At 69.1% G+C, this 15,848-nt stretch overlaps 7 protein-coding genes across 7 annotated transcripts in view; 4 read left to right on the top strand and 3 right to left on the bottom strand.

Moving 5' to 3' along the window:
• The window catches only part of SSR2 (signal sequence receptor subunit 2), an 89,719-nt gene that overhangs the window by 2,417 nt on the left and 71,454 nt on the right, over positions 1-15,848 (bottom strand). The window lies entirely within an intron of this gene.
• On the top strand, positions 116-1,913 carry VPS72 (vacuolar protein sorting 72 homolog). The gene is made up of 6 exons (XM_065751523.1): positions 116-235; positions 447-599; positions 814-925; positions 1,045-1,224; positions 1,298-1,439; positions 1,521-1,913. The coding sequence occupies exons 1-6, from the start codon at positions 119-121 to the stop codon at positions 1,906-1,908; spliced, it is 1,092 nt and encodes a 363-aa protein (XP_065607595.1). The 5' UTR covers positions 116-118; the 3' UTR covers positions 1,909-1,913.
• SETDB1 (SET domain bifurcated histone lysine methyltransferase 1) overlaps positions 2,128-15,848 on the bottom strand; it is a 54,587-nt gene continuing 40,866 nt past the window's right edge. The window contains exon 22 of the mRNA XM_065751544.1: positions 2,128-2,138. The gene's annotated coding sequence lies outside the window, so the exon portion shown is untranslated. The remainder of the gene's footprint in view (positions 2,139-15,848) is intronic.
• Positions 2,254-5,338, top strand: TMOD4 (tropomodulin 4). The gene is made up of 10 exons (XM_065751539.1): positions 2,254-2,330; positions 2,826-2,969; positions 3,066-3,222; positions 3,482-3,604; positions 3,725-3,814; positions 4,158-4,288; positions 4,576-4,683; positions 4,762-4,905; positions 4,992-5,136; positions 5,219-5,338. Exons 2-10 carry the CDS (start codon positions 2,847-2,849, stop codon positions 5,239-5,241), a joined length of 1,044 nt encoding a protein of 347 aa, XP_065607611.1. The 5' UTR covers positions 2,254-2,330; positions 2,826-2,846; the 3' UTR covers positions 5,242-5,338.
• Positions 6,138-7,924, bottom strand: SCNM1 (sodium channel modifier 1). The gene is made up of 7 exons (XM_065751515.1): positions 7,729-7,924; positions 7,579-7,649; positions 7,402-7,490; positions 7,079-7,304; positions 6,875-6,999; positions 6,489-6,618; positions 6,138-6,417 (listed from the first exon to the last, which is right to left on the bottom strand). The coding sequence occupies exons 1-7, from the start codon at positions 7,777-7,779 to the stop codon at positions 6,318-6,320; spliced, it is 792 nt and encodes a 263-aa protein (XP_065607587.1). The 5' UTR covers positions 7,780-7,924; the 3' UTR covers positions 6,138-6,317.
• LYSMD1 (LysM domain containing 1) lies at positions 8,003-8,801 on the top strand. Its single transcript, XM_065751552.1, has 3 exons — positions 8,003-8,098; positions 8,322-8,581; positions 8,659-8,801. Exons 1-3 carry the CDS (start codon positions 8,024-8,026, stop codon positions 8,792-8,794), a joined length of 471 nt encoding a protein of 156 aa, XP_065607624.1. The 5' UTR covers positions 8,003-8,023; the 3' UTR covers positions 8,795-8,801.
• On the top strand, positions 9,863-15,102 carry SEMA6C (semaphorin 6C). The gene is made up of 17 exons (XM_065751522.1): positions 9,863-10,065; positions 10,147-10,261; positions 10,356-10,413; positions 10,507-10,563; positions 10,833-10,934; positions 11,145-11,235; positions 11,319-11,435; positions 11,507-11,595; positions 11,775-11,992; positions 12,169-12,300; positions 12,399-12,554; positions 12,641-12,835; positions 13,105-13,242; positions 13,317-13,394; positions 13,529-13,584; positions 13,820-13,873; positions 14,088-15,102. Exons 1-17 carry the CDS (start codon positions 9,936-9,938, stop codon positions 14,750-14,752), a joined length of 2,451 nt encoding a protein of 816 aa, XP_065607594.1. The 5' UTR covers positions 9,863-9,935; the 3' UTR covers positions 14,753-15,102.

The following is a 15,848-nucleotide window of genomic DNA, read 5'->3' as shown; positions in this document are numbered from 1 at the left end:
GGCGCGCAGAGCGCGACCAAAACAAAGCGGACGTCACGTGGTCCCCGCGCGGCCAATAGGAGCCCCTCGGTCCTCCGTGCCGCCGGGGGCGCTGCGGCGCTCGGTTCATGGCGCCGCCATGAGTTTGGCGGAGGGCCGCGCCCCGCGGCGCACGGCGGGGAACCGCCTGTCCGGGCTGCTCGAGGCCGAGGAGGAGGACGAGTTCTACCAGACCACGTACGGCGGATTCACTGAGGTGCGCCGGGGGACGGAAGGGGCTCGGGGGGGATCCGAGGGGACGCGGTCTCAACGCGCCGGGGAGGGGTCAGGAGTGTGTGCGGCAAATGAGGGGGATCGGGGCGGAGATCGGGGGGTCCCGGAGGCACTGAGCGGGGCGGAGTGGGGACGGGGTGCGGGGGAACGCCCCATAGGGACAGTGATGAGCGTGACCCCTCCCGGCCCCGCAGGAGTCGGGCGACGATGAATACCGCGGTGACCACTCCGACAGCGACGATGAGGTGGACTCGGATTTCGACATCGATGAGGGCGAGGAGCCGAGCAGCGACCAGGACGAGAGCGAGCCCAAGCGGCGCCGCCGCGTCGTCACCAAAGCCTACAGAGTGAGCACACGGCGGGGGATGGGGCTCGGGTCCTCTGAGCATCCTCAGATCCGCTGCGAGGGGCTGCGGGTGTCCCCGGAAGGATGGGATCATTGGCACTGCGCTTATTGCTGGCCGTGGGGAGGCGGTGTCCACTCGGGGCCGTCTCACAGCGGCAGCCCCTTAAGGACGGGGCGTTTCTCCCTCCTCACATCCCTCCTGCTCAACCCCATAGGAGCCCATCAAGAGCCTTCGACCCAAGAAGGCCGACACCCCCAGCAGCAGCTCCCAGAGGGCCCGAGAGGTGAAATCAGCGCCCCTGGAGCTCCAGGATGAAGTGGCAGACAGTGAGTGCACACAGGCTGGGACGCACTGCCTTCCCCGGGCTGTGCTGCCCCCGCGCTGAGCCCCGTCCCCCCGCGCTGAGCCCCGTCCCCCCGCGCTGAGCCCCGTCCCCCCGCTGCAGGCCGGAAGCACATGCGGCAGTCGACCACGGAGCACACGCGCCAGACCTTCCTGCGCATCCAGGAGCGCCAGGTGCAGTCCAAGCGTAAGAAGGGCGGCCCCAACTACGACCGCCCGCTGACGCAGGAGGAGCTGCTGGAGGAGGCCAAGATCACGGAGGAGATCAACCTCCGCTCGCTGGGTGAGAGGAGTGCGGGGAGGGGGGCTGGGGGGGGGTGCTGAGCCCCACCCCGGGCTCATCCCTGTTTCCCCAGAGAACTACGAGCGCCTGGAGGCCGACAAGAAGAAGCAAGTGCAGAAGAAGCGCAAGTGCGTGGGGCCCGTCATCCGGTACTGGTCGGTCACCATGCCCCTCGTCACAGAGCTGGGCAAGGAGGAGAACGTGGACGTGGAGGGGTACGTCGGGCAGAGCCCACAGCCCCACGTTCCCCGCTCCGTGGGCGCTGTTCCCCTCGGGGCTGAGTCCAGCTCTTCCAGGTTGGACCAGGACCCGCAGCAGGCGGACGCTGCCCCGGCTCCAACCTCCGGCGGGAGGTGCTCCCGCACCTTCATCTCCTTCAGCGACGACGAAACCTTCGAGCGTTTCTTCCCCAAAGCGAAAGCGCCGCGGCTGCCGGTGCGGGAGATCTGCCCGGTCACCCACAAACCGGCCGTGTACCGCGACCCCATCACCGACATCCCCTACTCCAACATCCGCGCCTTCAAAATCATCCGCGAGGCGTACAAGAAGTACATCACGGCCCACGGGCTGCCCAGTGCCGCCGCCGCCTCCGCCGCGCTGGGGGCCGCTCCCCCCGGCCCCGACCCCAACCTCCGCCCCACGCGCCAGAAAATCATCATCAAGCAGAGCGTGCCCACGGCCTGAGCGGCCCCGCGGTGTGGGGCAGCGGCTCCTCCTGCTCTTTATCTGCTTTATGCCTTTGGTGGTTTGCTGTCGGTTTTCTTTTTTGTAATAAAATGAAAGGGAAGCGCCGCGGTCGTTCCCAGAGCTCTCGGACCCCGTGGGGATGTGGGGCGGCCTCACCCTGCGGTGCCAAACCCCCCCCGCGTGGGATGGGTGGACGCAGCACTGAGCCCCGAAGCCCCGGGGGGGTTCCTGACGGCGGGTGCTGGGGTGGAGCCGCACGGGGCGCTGCCAGAGCTCGATAACAGCGGGGATATGTGATCTCGCCCCTCCCCGCCGGCTCGCAGAATAAAACGCTGATCTCATGCCCTGCGCGGCCGGAGCCCTTGGCTCAGCACCGGGGCACAGCCCAGGCAGGATCCACAGCCCCGGCCAGCGGCCAGGTAGGGCCTGGGGAAAGGGGGAAATGGGGGTGGGGGTGTCCCCACTAAGGACAGTAGCTCAGGGGGGTTGCAGGGCGCTGCTGGGGGTCCCCGTGCTGAGCGGTGTCGCTGCGTTTCTCATGGATGCCAGCACAGGCACTGCTGGGGTTAATGCTGTGTGCCCCTGGGGGGCCCCTTCCCAGCCCTAGAGCTGCGGGTTGGGGGGAGAATCCTCATCCCTTGGGGGTCCCCTGGGGGGGCACAGTGCTCCACATCCTGAGTGCGTGCCTGTGGTTCCTCCTCGAGTGGCTGTAGGGTGCAGAAGGGAGGGGGATAGGGAGGGCTATGGGGAGCAGCACTGAGCCGTAACTCAGTCCCCCCAAAAGCACCACGGTGAGACCCAAGTCTGACCTACACGCAAGGGTGCCCCACAGCCCCCTCAGCCCCCCAGAAACCCCCATGGCACAGCTGTGGCACGTGGAGGGGTGGAGGCATCACATCCCCCCCACCCCCCAGGCCGCCCCCCATCCCGCAGCCATGACGTCCTACCGGCAAGAACTGGAGAAATACCGGGACATCGACGAGGATAAGATCCTCCAGGAGCTGTCGGCTGAGGAGCTGGAGCAGCTCGACACCGAGCTCCTGGAGATGGACCCCGAGGTGCGCCGGGGGTCAGCACGGTGCGGGGTAACGGATGGGGGGGGGGGGTTGGCAGAGCAGCTGTGGCACTCGAGGTGTGCCCCGGTGCTTCCCCAGAACGTGCTGCTGCCGGCGGGGCTGCGGCAGCGGGATCAGACACACAAGAGCCCGACGGGACCGCTGGACCGCGAGGCGCTGCTTCAGCACCTGGAGAAGCAGGCGCTGGAGGCCGGCGAGCGCGAGGACCTGGTGCCCTTCACCGGGGAGAAGAAAGGTGCGGGGCCGGGGGGACGCAGCTCCAGGTATATTTAGCTTGGCGGCACGGAGCTCACCAGCGGCTCAGATGTCCCGGGCGAGCTGGGCCCCCGCCAGCCCCGGGCACGGCCACCCCCCGGCAATGTCACAGTGCTGGCAATGCCACCCCCGCCCCCGGTGCCACCGCCCCACAGCGGCGTCGCCCCACGCTGGGGGTCACCGAGACCCCACGGTCGCCGTGGGGCCGTGCGGGGTGCGACCCACGTCCACGTGCGCAGGGAAACCCTTCGTGCCCAAGAACCCGACGCGGGAGATCCCCCGCGAGGAGCAGATCACGCTGGAGCCGGAGCTGGAGGAGGCGTTGGCCAACGCCACCGAGGCCGAAATGTGCGACATCGCGGGTGGGTGTGACACGGGGCTGCCATCACAGCGTTCAGCCCGGACCCCCGGCCCACACGGTGGGGCCACAGCTGCCCCGGGGGGGCCCAGGGGTCTGCGGTGACCCCACGTGTGTCTCACAGCCATCCTGGGCATGTACACGCTGATGAGCAACAAGCAGTACTACGACGCGATCTGCAGCGGGACCATCACCAACACGGAGGGCATCAACAGTGAGTGCTGCACCCACGCGGGGTGGGGAGCGCCGGCAGGGGGTGTGGGGTCAGCGGGGCCGGGATTGGGGCGAGGAAACCCCATCCCTGTGCACACTCACGTGTCACAGAACCACCAAAGTCCGCTGAACCAACCCACCCCCGTCCCCATGAACCGCGTCCCCGCGTAGGACCATTGGGGTCGGACCTCCAGGACCACCCCGGCCAACCCCGACCCCTCCCCACCATTCCCTCGAAGAACTATGGGACCACAAAATCATTGGGGTTGGAAAAGATGTCCCAGATCCCCGAACCCTCCCGCACTGTGCCCGCTACACCGCGTCCCCCCCCCCCGCACCCCCAGGCGTGGTGAAGCCGGACAAATACAAACCGGTGCCGGATGAGCCCCCGAACCCCACCAACGTGGAGGAGACGCTGCGGCAGATCCAGGCCAACGACAGCGCGCTGGAGGACGTCAACCTCAACAACATCAAGGTGACGGTGGCACCGGGGGCCCTGCGCTGTGCCCTGAGCTGCCCTCGGGGCGCCCACCCTGGGCCGGGGGGGTCTCTGGGGGTGCTGTCCCCCCGATAGTGCCTACATCCCCTCGGTGATATCCTTTCGGTGCCACTTGCAACCTTTCACTGCAACTCTGTGTGCTCCGGGGGTGGCCCTGCACCCCTGGAGACACAGACCCCCGCAGTGCATCCCCTCGGTGACCCCCAGCACCACTGCGGGGCCGTCCCCGTCCCCTCGGTGACAGCCACGTCCCCGTGCTGCAGGACATTCCCATCTCCACGCTCAAAGCCATCTGCGAGGCCATGAAAACCAACACCCATGTCAAGAAGCTCAGCCTGGTGGCAACCCGGAGCAACGACCCCGTGGCCACCGTGAGTCCCCATCCCCGCCATCCCCGAGGCGAGGTGGCACCCCAAGGTGACACCCCGAGGTGACACGGGGTCCCACAGGCCGTGGCCGAGATGCTGGCAGAGAACAAAACGCTGCAGAGCCTCAACATTGAGTCCAACTTCATCACCAGCGCCGGCATGATGAGCATCATCAAGGCCATGTACCAGAACAGCACCCTGAGCGAGCTCAAGGTGGACAACCAGGTGGGGCCGGGGGTCAGGAGGGGCTGGGGGCCGGGGTGGGGGTGCCCCAAATTCCCAGTCTGCCCCACGGCACCGCTGCCCCACAGTGCCAGCGGCTTGGGGACAGCGTGGAGATGGAGATGGCGACGATGCTGGAGCAGTGCCCCTCCGTCGTGCGCTTCGGGTACCACTTCACCCAGCAAGGCCCCCGCGCCCGCGCCGCCATCGCCATCACCCGCAACAATGAGCTCCGTGAGCAGGGAACGGGGGCTGGGGGGGATCGTGGGGGTGACGATGGGATCTGGGGACCTCACCTGGCTCTCCCCTGCCCCAGGTCGCAAGCAGAAGAAAACCTGAGTGTCCCCCACCGCGGCCCCACAGAAGCTCAGCTCACCCGTGGGCTCCGTGGGGCCGCATCCGCTGTAAATAAAGAGGACGGAGACACGGGGCTGGAGCTGGCTCGTGGAGTGTCATGCCTTCTTTCACAGTTCAAGTCCCAGAGGGCCCCAATTACCTCGAAACATTAACGAAGGGCTCGTTAAGGGGCCCAGCCAGACCTCTGGATCCCCTCGGGAAGCAGCGAGCTGCATGGTCCGGGTATTTATACCCGGGGGATTGGGTTACAGGGCCCAGAGCGATGCCAGGATTGGGGAGGGGGAAGCGGGGCACCCTCAGCAGGGAGCTGGGCACCCATGGGGGTCAGAGCTGGGCACCCAGGGCCCACAGTGGACAGTGTTGTGGGTCTGTGGGGTGGGTGGGGGGCTGCAGGGCTCTGGGAAGAGTGTTCCAGCCCAGTGCTGGGTTCGTGCTGGCACCCACTGTGGCCCTGGCACCCATCCCAAGGACTATTTATGGCCCTGAGCTGAGCAAGCGGGTAAATCCCAGTGCCCAGGTGTAACATCAGCTGGGGCAGCGCTGCCAGCGAGCCCCCCCCGAGGGACAGGAGCCTGCCCTGGGGCCCAGGGGACACACAGGTGGGGGGGGGGCCTCCCCAGAAGGCAGGCAGTGGTCTGGGAGCTGGCAGAGCACGGGGCTGTGCCCTGAGAGGGCAGCACCCGTGGACCCCGCAGGCTGATGGGGGGAGGTGGGGAAACTGAGGCAGAAGGGCAGGGGTGACATGGGCGGGCACTCTGCCGACCGCAGGGACAGCTGCTGGGAGCACGAGGAGGGGGGAGCCCTGCACTGCTACCCCTAAAGGCCACGACCTAGCACTGAGTGTGACCCTGGGCAGGGACAGGTGGGGACAGGCCAGAGCCTACACCGAGATGGCAGTGTTAAGACAGGAACACCCCCAAAAAGAGGCACTCCGTGAGCACACAATGAGGGGACCCCCAGTGCTGGACCCCCGCAGCGCCAGCACACCCCCTTCATCTCCAGCCACCCCATCCTCGTGGCACAGCGGGGCTGGGGGGCAGCCCTGGGGGACGGGCACCTCACACGGGCAGCAGTGCAGGGGGCTCCTCTTCATCAGAGTCAAACTCGGCGTTCTCATCCTTCACCCATTTCCCGGAGCGGTCCTGGATCCAACCGGCGCTGCAAACGGACGGGGGAGGGCTGAGCAGAGGGCTGCGATGGGGGTCCCACGCCCACAGAGCCCCACTCACCTCCGCAGCTGTAGGATCCGCTGCAGCTCCCGGCGCCGTGTGGGGCTGATGGGGGTGGGTTTGTTCGGGGGCGGTGATGGCGGAGCCCTCCTCGGACCGCTCTGCTCTGCGTGCGTGGAAACCACCGCCTCTGTGCAGGGGAGAGAGGCACAGAATGGAGGCACGCGTGGAAAGAGTCGGGGAATCGCTGAGGTCGGAGATCTCCGGTCCCATCGCCGATGCTTCCACTGCACCACCTCCCTCAGTGCAACGCCTGAATGGCCCTCAAACCCACCCAGCAGACCCCCATGGCTCTGCTCCCTCCTCCAGGCACACCCCAGAGCCCCCACGTCCTCATGGTAGCGAAGGGCCCAGCTCTGATCCCAGCACTGTCTGGACGGCCTCACCCGCTCTCCCGGGCAGAAGAGCCGCAGCCGTGTTCTGCATCGCATCTCTGCGCTCCTCCAGGGCGGACGGGGCAGCGCTCGGCTCCGCACGGATCCTTCCCACTCCTACACCGCCTCCACCCGTCCTACAAAGGGGACGGCATCAGGCCCGGGGCGGTGGATGGCGGCCCCCCCCACATCGCAGCGGCTCAGCCGAAGCCTCACCCCGTCCTGCGGCAGCAGCTGCTGTACGGAGCGGCCGTCAGCAACGCGCTCCGGGCGATCCTGCGGGTCGCGGCCAACAGCGGGGCCGGGGGGCCGTGCGGGGCCGCGGGGCGGAGCTCGGGGCCGCCCCGTGGGGAATGGGGAAGGGGAGACGGCCCCGCGCCCACCGCCACCTCCCGGAGCTGCCGATCCCGCGCGTGTCCGCCGCCGTAGCAGCTCCGCAGACCTGGAAGGAGCGGGAGGGATGGGGGGAGGTGTGGATGTTGCGGGGGGGGTCAGCACAGCCCCCCGCCCCAATGCCGCCCCCCCCCCCCCGCACTCACTGCTCAGGTGTTTCCTCCCCGCGCGGTGCACCGCCAGCACCCGCAGCGTGTCGAAGATGGGGCGGTGCGGGCACAGCGTGCAGGCGTACCTGGGGACAACGGGGCGGAGCTGAAGGAGACCCCAAAAGGGCACCACATCCCCCCCCCCCCCCCACGGCCCGGGGGGGCCCCGCTCACTTCCCGCTCCGCAGCAGCAGCGCTTCGTCCTCCGGGATGCAGTTTGCCAACAGATCCGCCACGCGTCTCTTCTGGAGGGGGCGAAGAGGCCGCGTTACCGCGTGTGTCCCCCCCCGACCCGCAGCCGTTCCCCCCTCCCCCCCCACGGACCCGCAGCACCGCCAGCTGCCCCGCGTCGTCCCCGTCGCGTTTGAAGGACATCGCGGCCCTCAGCGCCGCTCCGCCGTTGCCATGGGCACCGCCCCCCGCCCGCTTCCGGGTTCCCCGTCCCGTCGCACCCCGCGCGGGACCAATGGGGAGCGCGGAGCCGCGGGGCACGACGGGAACTGTAGTTCCGCGCCGCCCTTCCGTCGTAGGACCCGAAAGGCGCCGGACTACAACTCCCAGCGGCCTCCGCGCCGGGCCCGAGCGGGACCGGGGCCGGGGAGCGGCGGGGCGCCCCGCTATGGCGGGGGGCCGGGAGCACCGCGTGGGGCCCGGGGACACTCTGCCGGGACTCGCGCTGCGCTACGGCGTCACGGTGAGCGCCGGGGGGCGGGGGGCGGCGGGCTGAGCCCCAGCGCTCTGACGGCACCGTGCGCATCGCGTCCCGTCCCCATCCCACGCACATCGCCGTCCCCGTCCCGTCGTTCTGCCGTCCCTCCGCCGTTCTGTCCCATCCCTGATCCCATCCCATCGCTTTTTCCGTCCCATTTCCCACGCCATCCTACCCCGTCCCGTCCCCCTCCCCATCTCTCCCGCAGATGGAGCAGATCCAACGCGCCAACCGCCTCTACGCGTCGGACACCATCTTCCTGAAGCCCACCCTCCTCATCCCCCCCCCGCAGTGCCCCAGTGAGGAACCCACGGGGTCGCCGCCGTCGGACCCGGGGGGCACCGCCACCGCCGCCGTTACCGCCGCGCCGCCGCCCCGCGACCTCACGGTCACCGATTTCCTGCGGCGCGTCGATGCCGACATCGGCCGCTCCAAAGCGGCGGCGGTGGCACAGCGGCTCCGCACCGGGTGAGCGCCCGCCCCGCCGCCCCCGGGTGGGGTCACCGCTCAGTGCCACCCCCCCCCCCAACACCGTGTCCCCGCAGCGTCCCCGATGCCGCCGTCGCCCTCCCCGCCCCGGGGCCGTCCCCGCGGGGTCCCCAGCTCGGAGCTCGGCCCCTGACCCGGACACGACGCGCGGCCGCACTGCGCGACACCGAGGATGAGATCTTCACGTTGTGACCGTGGGGGGGGGGAGGGGGTCCTGTCGGCCCTGTCCCGCCATGGGGACAGCCAGACCCGGGGACTGGAGCCGGCCCCCTCGCACTGGGGGGCACTGGGGGGGCTCACCCGGGGGTGCTTTCCCTCTGATCCTATTTATTTGTATGGCTTTGTCCTTTGGGTTTTTGGGGGGGTGGGAGCCCCCCAGGTTCTCAGGGCCGGCTCCTGCCCCCCCCCCGGGGTGGGGTCGGGGTCGGTCACCCGTGGTTTTCCCACTCGGCACCGTGGAAATAAAAGGGAGCACTGTCACCCGCGCTGCAGCGTCACCCCACGCAGACACCGTCACGGCCGTGGGGACGCGGGGCCACCAGAGGTCGCTGTGTGCCCACGTCGCGGGGGGGGGACCCCACAGTGTTCTGTGTCCCCCTGGGTGGCACCGGGGGCAGAGGGTATGGACCCCACAGGGACACGCGTGGGGGGACAGACAGAGGAGAAAGGTCATGGGGGTGTGGGGACATGGGGACATCCACGGACAGCTATGGGACACCGTGGGGACACCAATGGACACTGTGGGGACATCAGTGGGGCGCGGGGGCCCTATGGCCGCGTCCCCACGTGGGCGCTGCGGAGCTGCGGGAGGAGCCCACGTGCGCGCACACGCGGGATCGCGGGGCTCAGCTCATTACGGCGATTAGCGCTAATTATAGCGCCGCGGGGCGGGGGGGGGCGGGGGGCGCGCAGAGCGCTGTGACACTGAGACCCCCCCTCTAAAAAAAAAGTCCTCGACCCAAATCGCCCCGAAATCACCGTGTCCCCTCCGCGCGTGGGGCGGCCGCGCGTGTCCCCGACCCCTCCCGTCCCCAACCCCTCCCCTCCCCCCCCCCGTCCCACTCGGGTCCCGTCCGATCACGGCCCCGTTCCGGGGCGGAGCCGCTGCGGGAGCGCCCGGGGAGCGGCGCGGAGCGGAGCGGGACGGTGGGTCCTGTGGGGTCCTGTGGGGTTATGGGGTCCCACGGGGTCCTATGAGGTCCTTATGGGGTCCTATGGATTCCCATGGGGTTACGGGGTCCGCGGGGCTGCGGGGGGGCGGGTGCTCATTGTCGCCGCTGCCGTTGTCCCCGCACAGCGCGGAGCGGTGTCACCCCTGGGGCCGCCCCCGGCGATGCCGCCCCGCGCCGTCGCCCCCATCCCCGACCCCCCCCTCCTCCCCCCCCTCCTCCTCGTGGTCCGCGCCGCGGTGGCACTGTCCTTCCCGCGGGACCTGGAGCCGCGCAGCACCGTGGGGCTGTCAGGTGAGCGGGGGGGGAACGCGGGGGGAGCGCGGGGGGAACGTGGGGACGCGGGGTCACCGCGTGTACCCCCCCCCCCCGCAGCCACCGCCGCGTGTCCGCGCTTCGGGGGTCTCCGCGGGGACAACGTCAGCGCCGCCGTCGGCATCGGCTTCCAGCGGATGCTGCTGCACAACGGGACGCTGCTCGTGGCCGCGCGGTGAGTGTGCAACGCGCGTGCAAACTTCCGCGGCCCCGTTGCACGCTCATGTGTGCTCGTGCACCGCCGCACACGCCCGCGCTGTGCCCCACAGGGACCACCTCTACGCCTTCGCTCTGGGGGGGGACCCGCGGGCGCTGTACCCACATCGGGTAATGCGGGGAGTGGGGCGGGGGGGGAGTGGGGCAGAGTGGGGAGGGGCAGCGGGGTCCCGGTGTCATCGCTGTGTTCCCCCCCCTCCCCAGAGCGTCACCTGGGAACCGCGGGACAGAGCCGGCTGCGCTGTGCGGGGAGAGGTGCAGGTGTGGGGTGGGGGTGTGGGGCGGGCTGGGGGCTGTATAGGGGATGTGGGGGTTGGGGGGAGTGTGGGGTGATGGGGGTGTGGAGTGGGGGTGGGGGAAGTACGTGTGGGGTGTGAGGGTGGGGGGTGCATGGGGCTTTGGGTTATAGGGTTACGGGGCTGTGGGGTGATGGGGTGACATTGGGGTGGTGATGCGGTAATATTGGGGCGATTTTGGGGTGGTGATGGGGTAATATTCGGTGATATTGGGGTGATGGGGCCGCCCCGCAGGACGGCTGCCACAACCACATCCGTGTGCTGCTGCCCCGCGACGCCCGGACCCTCTTTGTCTGTGGGACCAACGCCTTCAACCCCGTGTGCCGCACCTACCAGGTGAGGGGGGGATCCGTGGGGCAGAATGGGGCCCCACTGTACTCTGTAGGACCCCCACTGCGCACTATGGGACCTCCACTGGGGCTCTATGGGATGGATCCCTGCGGGACCACACGGAACACTATGGGAACCCTATGGGAAACCGAGGGTCTCCACTGTGGGACCCCCACAGGGCGCTGTGACCTCAGGGGGTGCTCTGGGGTCCCGCAGGCGCTGTCCCTACAGCAGGAGGGTGAGGAGCTGCCCGGACAGGCGCGCTGCCCCTTCGACGCACGGCAGAGCATCGCCGCTACCTTCGCGGGTGGGTGACACCGTGGGGCCGTGGCTGTGGGGCTACGGGGCCGTGGGGCAGGTGCGGCAGCGCCGGACTCACCGTCCCCACAGATGACAGTCTGTACTCCGCCACCGTGGCCGACTTCCAGGCGAGCGACGCCGTCATCTACCGCAGCGTGCGGGGCCCGGCGCTGCGCAGCATCAAGTACAGCTCGCGTTGGCTGCGGGGTGCGTGGGGTCGCGGGGGGCTCCGGGGCTGTGGGGGCGCGGTGGCGCTGATGGCCGCGCGCTGCCCACAGAGCCGCACTTCATCCGCGCGATGCCCCACGGAGCGCACGTCTACTTCTTCTTCCGGGAGATGGCGGCGGAGCTGGGGCTGCCGGGGAAGGTGGGGCGACCCTAAATCCAACCGTGACCCCGAGCCCGAATCCGATACCCCCAAGTTCGACCCCGGCCCCGTGACCCCAACCCCTGCGCCGCTGTTCTCACCCCCGCCGCTGGGGGCGCTGTTCACCCCAACGCGTGCGGTTCCCACCCGCGCCGCTGGGGGCGCTGTTCCCGCCGCAGGTGCCGGTGTCGCGCGTGGGCCGCGTGTGCCGCAATGACGCGGGTGGGTCCGCGCGGGTCCTGGAGCGGCGTTGGACGTCGTTCCTAAAGAAGCGGCTGCAGTGCGCGGTGCCGGGGGACGTCCCCTTCCACTTCGATGTCCTCGAGGCCGTCACCGCGCCCCACACTCTGCACGGACGGCCCGCGGTGCTGGCGGTGTTCGGGACACAGCGCAACAGGTACGGGGACGGGACCACGGGAACGCGGCTGGAGATACGGGACACGGGAACACGGGGACACAGCGACTATGGGGACGGGCAGATGGGGAAATAGGGACCCGAGGGGACATCGGTGATGGGACTGTGGGGGTGAGGGCTGTGTGGGGGGGTCGGGGTCACCGGGTGTCCCCCCGCAGCATCCCGGGTTCGGCCGTCTGCGCCTTCTACCTGGCGGATGTGGAACGCGCCTTCGAGGGACCCTTTGCCGACCCCCGCGGTGCCGCGGCCCCATGGCCCCCAGTGCCCGAGGGGCGCGTGCCCCGGCCCAGGTGCTCCGTCCCCGTGTCCCCACAGCCACGTCCCTGTGTCCCGCATCCCTGCGACCCCATAGCCACGCCCCCCTGCCCCCACATCCCCACATCCCCAGACCCGGGTGCTGCGCGGGGATGGGTTCGGCCGCTGCCATCGTCACCTCTGGGGACATTCCCGATGAGACGCTGTCCTTCGCCAAAGAGCACCCACTGCTGCACGGGGCGGTGGCACCCGCCGGGGGACGGCCCCTCTTCACCCAAACGGGCACCAGGTGACGGGGACAGCGGGGCCGGGGTCGCGTGAGCGGGGCGGCACGGGGCGCCGTGCGAGGGATGCGGAGCGTCGCGGTGCACGCAGGCTGACCCAGCTGGCGGTGGACGCGGGCGCGGGGCCGCGCGGGAACCACACGGTGCTGTTCGTGGGCTCGGAGGACGGGCGGGTGCTGAAGGTGCTGACGGCTGCGCGGCCCCACGGGGACAGCGCGGGACCTGGGGACGACGGCGGCACTGGGGCGGTGCTGCTGGAGGAGATCAGGCTGTATGAGGCCGGGAGGTGGGTGCTGTGGGGTCAGGTGGGGCACTGGGGGGGGAATTATGGGTGCTATGGGGAGCGCGATGGGGCATCGGTGGGGCCACGTGGGGCCAATGGGGGTTATGGGGCACTGATGGTCACCTGTGGGGTCATTTAGGTGCAGCGAGGTCCGGTCAGTGTTTTAGGGTTAGGGGTGCAGTGGGGCATTGGCAGGTACCACGAGGGGCCGTGTGGGTGCTGTGGGGCCCCGGGGGCGCTGCTGGGTGCTTACAGGGCTGTGGGGTCCGCAGGTGCCGGGGTCCACGCGGTGCCAGCCGGGTGCTGGGCTTGGAGCTGCACCCCGAAGGCCGAGAGCTCTTCGTCGCCTTCTCGGGGTGCATCGTGCGACTGCCCCTGAGCCGCTGCGCCCAGCACGGGCAGTGCCGCCGGTACGGGGACACGGGGGCAGGGGGGACACGGGGGGCACCCCCACCACCCCATGCTGAGCGCTGACCCCACACAGGAGCTGCCTGGCGGCGCGGGATCCCTACTGTGTCTGGCTGCCCCCTGGGGGCTGCGTCCCCTTCTCTGAGGACCTCCCGTGAGTGTGTCCCTTCCCCCCCTCTGCATTGTGGGGCTGCACTGGAGCAGAGCTGACCCCAATTCCTGGGTGTCCCCTGCCTGAGGGGGGGGAGGACCCGTGTGTCCCCACTGTGCCCCCACTGTGTTCCCCAGGGACGGCTTCGAGCAGGACGTGGAAGGGTCCAGCGGGCTGACAGGGACCTGCCCAGGTGAGGGGCAGTGGGGACACCCATGGGGGGTGAAGATGACATCAAGGGGGGCAGGCGGGGTCATGGGGAGATGTGGGGAAACATGAGGACAGTGGGGGGTGGGGAATACTGGGGGAAGTTGGGGACATTGGACACCACAGGTGACACCAAGGGGACGTTTGGGGCAAACGTGTGGCACGAGAGGATGTGGGGAGATAGGAGTGGCCCCAGACCCGACCCCACTCTGCTCTCCCAGGTGCAGCATCTGCAGGGGATGGGGACAATGGGGACAACGGGGACATGGCCCATGGTGAGTGATACCACTGTGACCCCCAACTGGGACAGCCCTGGGTGGGACCCTAAGTCTGGGGAGGGGGGGGAAAATGGGACACAGGGACCAGAAGAGGACTGCGGGGTGGGAAAGGGACCCAAAGCATGGGAGAAGGACCCCACGGACCACGGGCTGGGATGGGGGAGGTGGGGGCAGGAGGGACGCAGGTGCCACCTTTGGGTGCTGTCCGCAGGGGTCCGAGGAGCAGTGCCGGTGGCAGCGGTGCCGGTACCAGTGCTGGTGGGCTGCGTGCTGGGCGCCTTCGTACTGGGAGCACTGGTGGCAGGACTGGGGGCCGCCTGTACCCGCCGCCCTGCAGCACCCAAAGGTGCCCCTGAGCCCCCCAGCCCACGCCCCCCTCCTGCCCCGCGTCTCTACCCTCCTCTGCCACCCCACAGTGGGGCATGGGACCCACACCCCGAGCCCCCCAGCCCGGAGCCCAGCCCAGAGCCCCCCACCAGAATATCCCATGGGCTCAGCACCCCGCAGCCCCCCGGCCCAGGACCCCCACTCAGAGCTACCCTGGAGGGCTCGGGGGCTGTGGGGTGGCCACTGCCCCCCCCCGGTCCTACGGCCAACCGAGTGCAACCAGGTTCAGCCCCACTGCCCCCATGGGATGGAACCCTCCGGCGCCTCGATGTGCCCCCTGACAGCCCCCCCCCGCCCCGCCGACCGCTGGCACAGAGACACTCCCTGGGGGGGGCAGCGAGGCCGCCCGGAGCAGCACGCGCCCTCACCCGCATGCACTCACTGGGGACACCGGGGGGGCCACCGCCATGGGGTCCCCGTGCCATTCCCCTGCAGCGCTCATTCTCCATGAAGCCCCCGCTGCCACCCAAACCCCCCCCAGTGCCCTGAACCCTTGCAGGCCCCTCTGTGCTGCAGGGTGACAAGAGGCACCATGCCCCCCCCAGAGCCCCCCAAGTGACAAGCAGCCCGACAGCCCTCCCAAGCTGTACCCCCACATCCCCCCCCCCCCCCACTGACGGGGTCCCTCACACCCCAAGGGTGACAAAGCACCACACATCCCCATCTTCCTTCCCCCCCCCCTTCTAATTTATTCAGCACTATGGGGGCAGTGGGACCCCTGGGGGGCAGGATGGGGGCACAGGGCAGGGGCTGCGCCCCAGAGCTGGGCTCATCCTACTGTGTAGGGCAATTAAAACCACGTAGGGCAATTAAAGAGACAATCAGTACAGTTTGCTGCCCCCGTGGCCCTGTTGGGGTTTGAGGATGGAGGGATGTGGGGGCACAGAAGTTGGGGCAGGAGGGAGAGCTGCTCCCTGTGCTGGGGGGGTGAGGGAGGTGGGTACAAAACAGCACACAGACACAGGGTGGGGGGGCATGACCCCCATCCCTTGCACTGGGGGGGAGGGGGGGGGTCTGGGCCCCGTGCCTGGCACAGAGCAACACAGGTCCTGTAAGGGCAGATTAAAGCAGTAATGCGATTTGCAGGAAGCACTGGGGGGCTGGGTGGGGGGGAGAGGGACACAGCCCCTCACCCCACAGCTCGGGGGGTGGCTGTGCATGGCAGCCAGCACAGGGTTCATTAATTCAGCCCTAACGAACCCCCGAACTGTATGTTACCCACCTGGGGACAACAGTCAGCCCCCAAACTCTGCCTCGAGTGGAGGATCACCACCACCACCACCTACAGTTACAGAACTGGGACCAAAGGACCAAACCAACCCACGAACAGACTGCAAAGAGTAAAAAAAAAAAAACCCACATATTTCAGCAACGAGATCAGCTGTGGTTAGAAAAGGTTTCGGCATCTTTAAAAAAGGACTGCTTGGTACAAAAGTGACAGCTGTGTCTGCAGAGCCGGCCCAGCTCTGGCTCTGCACGCACCAAGGGCGCCGCGCTGCAGCACAGAGCTGTCCACGGAGCACCGGTTCCGGTCCAACCCCCACATCCCCGGGCTCAGCCCACACTGACCACAGCTGCTCTGGCA

This window comes from Cyrtonyx montezumae, unplaced genomic scaffold (genome assembly GCF_038088225.1).
Source record: "Cyrtonyx montezumae isolate F1298 unplaced genomic scaffold, pur_monq_1.0 scaffold_75, whole genome shotgun sequence".
Classification (NCBI taxonomy): Eukaryota; Metazoa; Chordata; class Aves; order Galliformes; family Odontophoridae; genus Cyrtonyx; species Cyrtonyx montezumae.
Note: the sequence above shows the minus strand (reverse complement) of the source record. Positions and strands in the feature narration are given on the sequence as shown.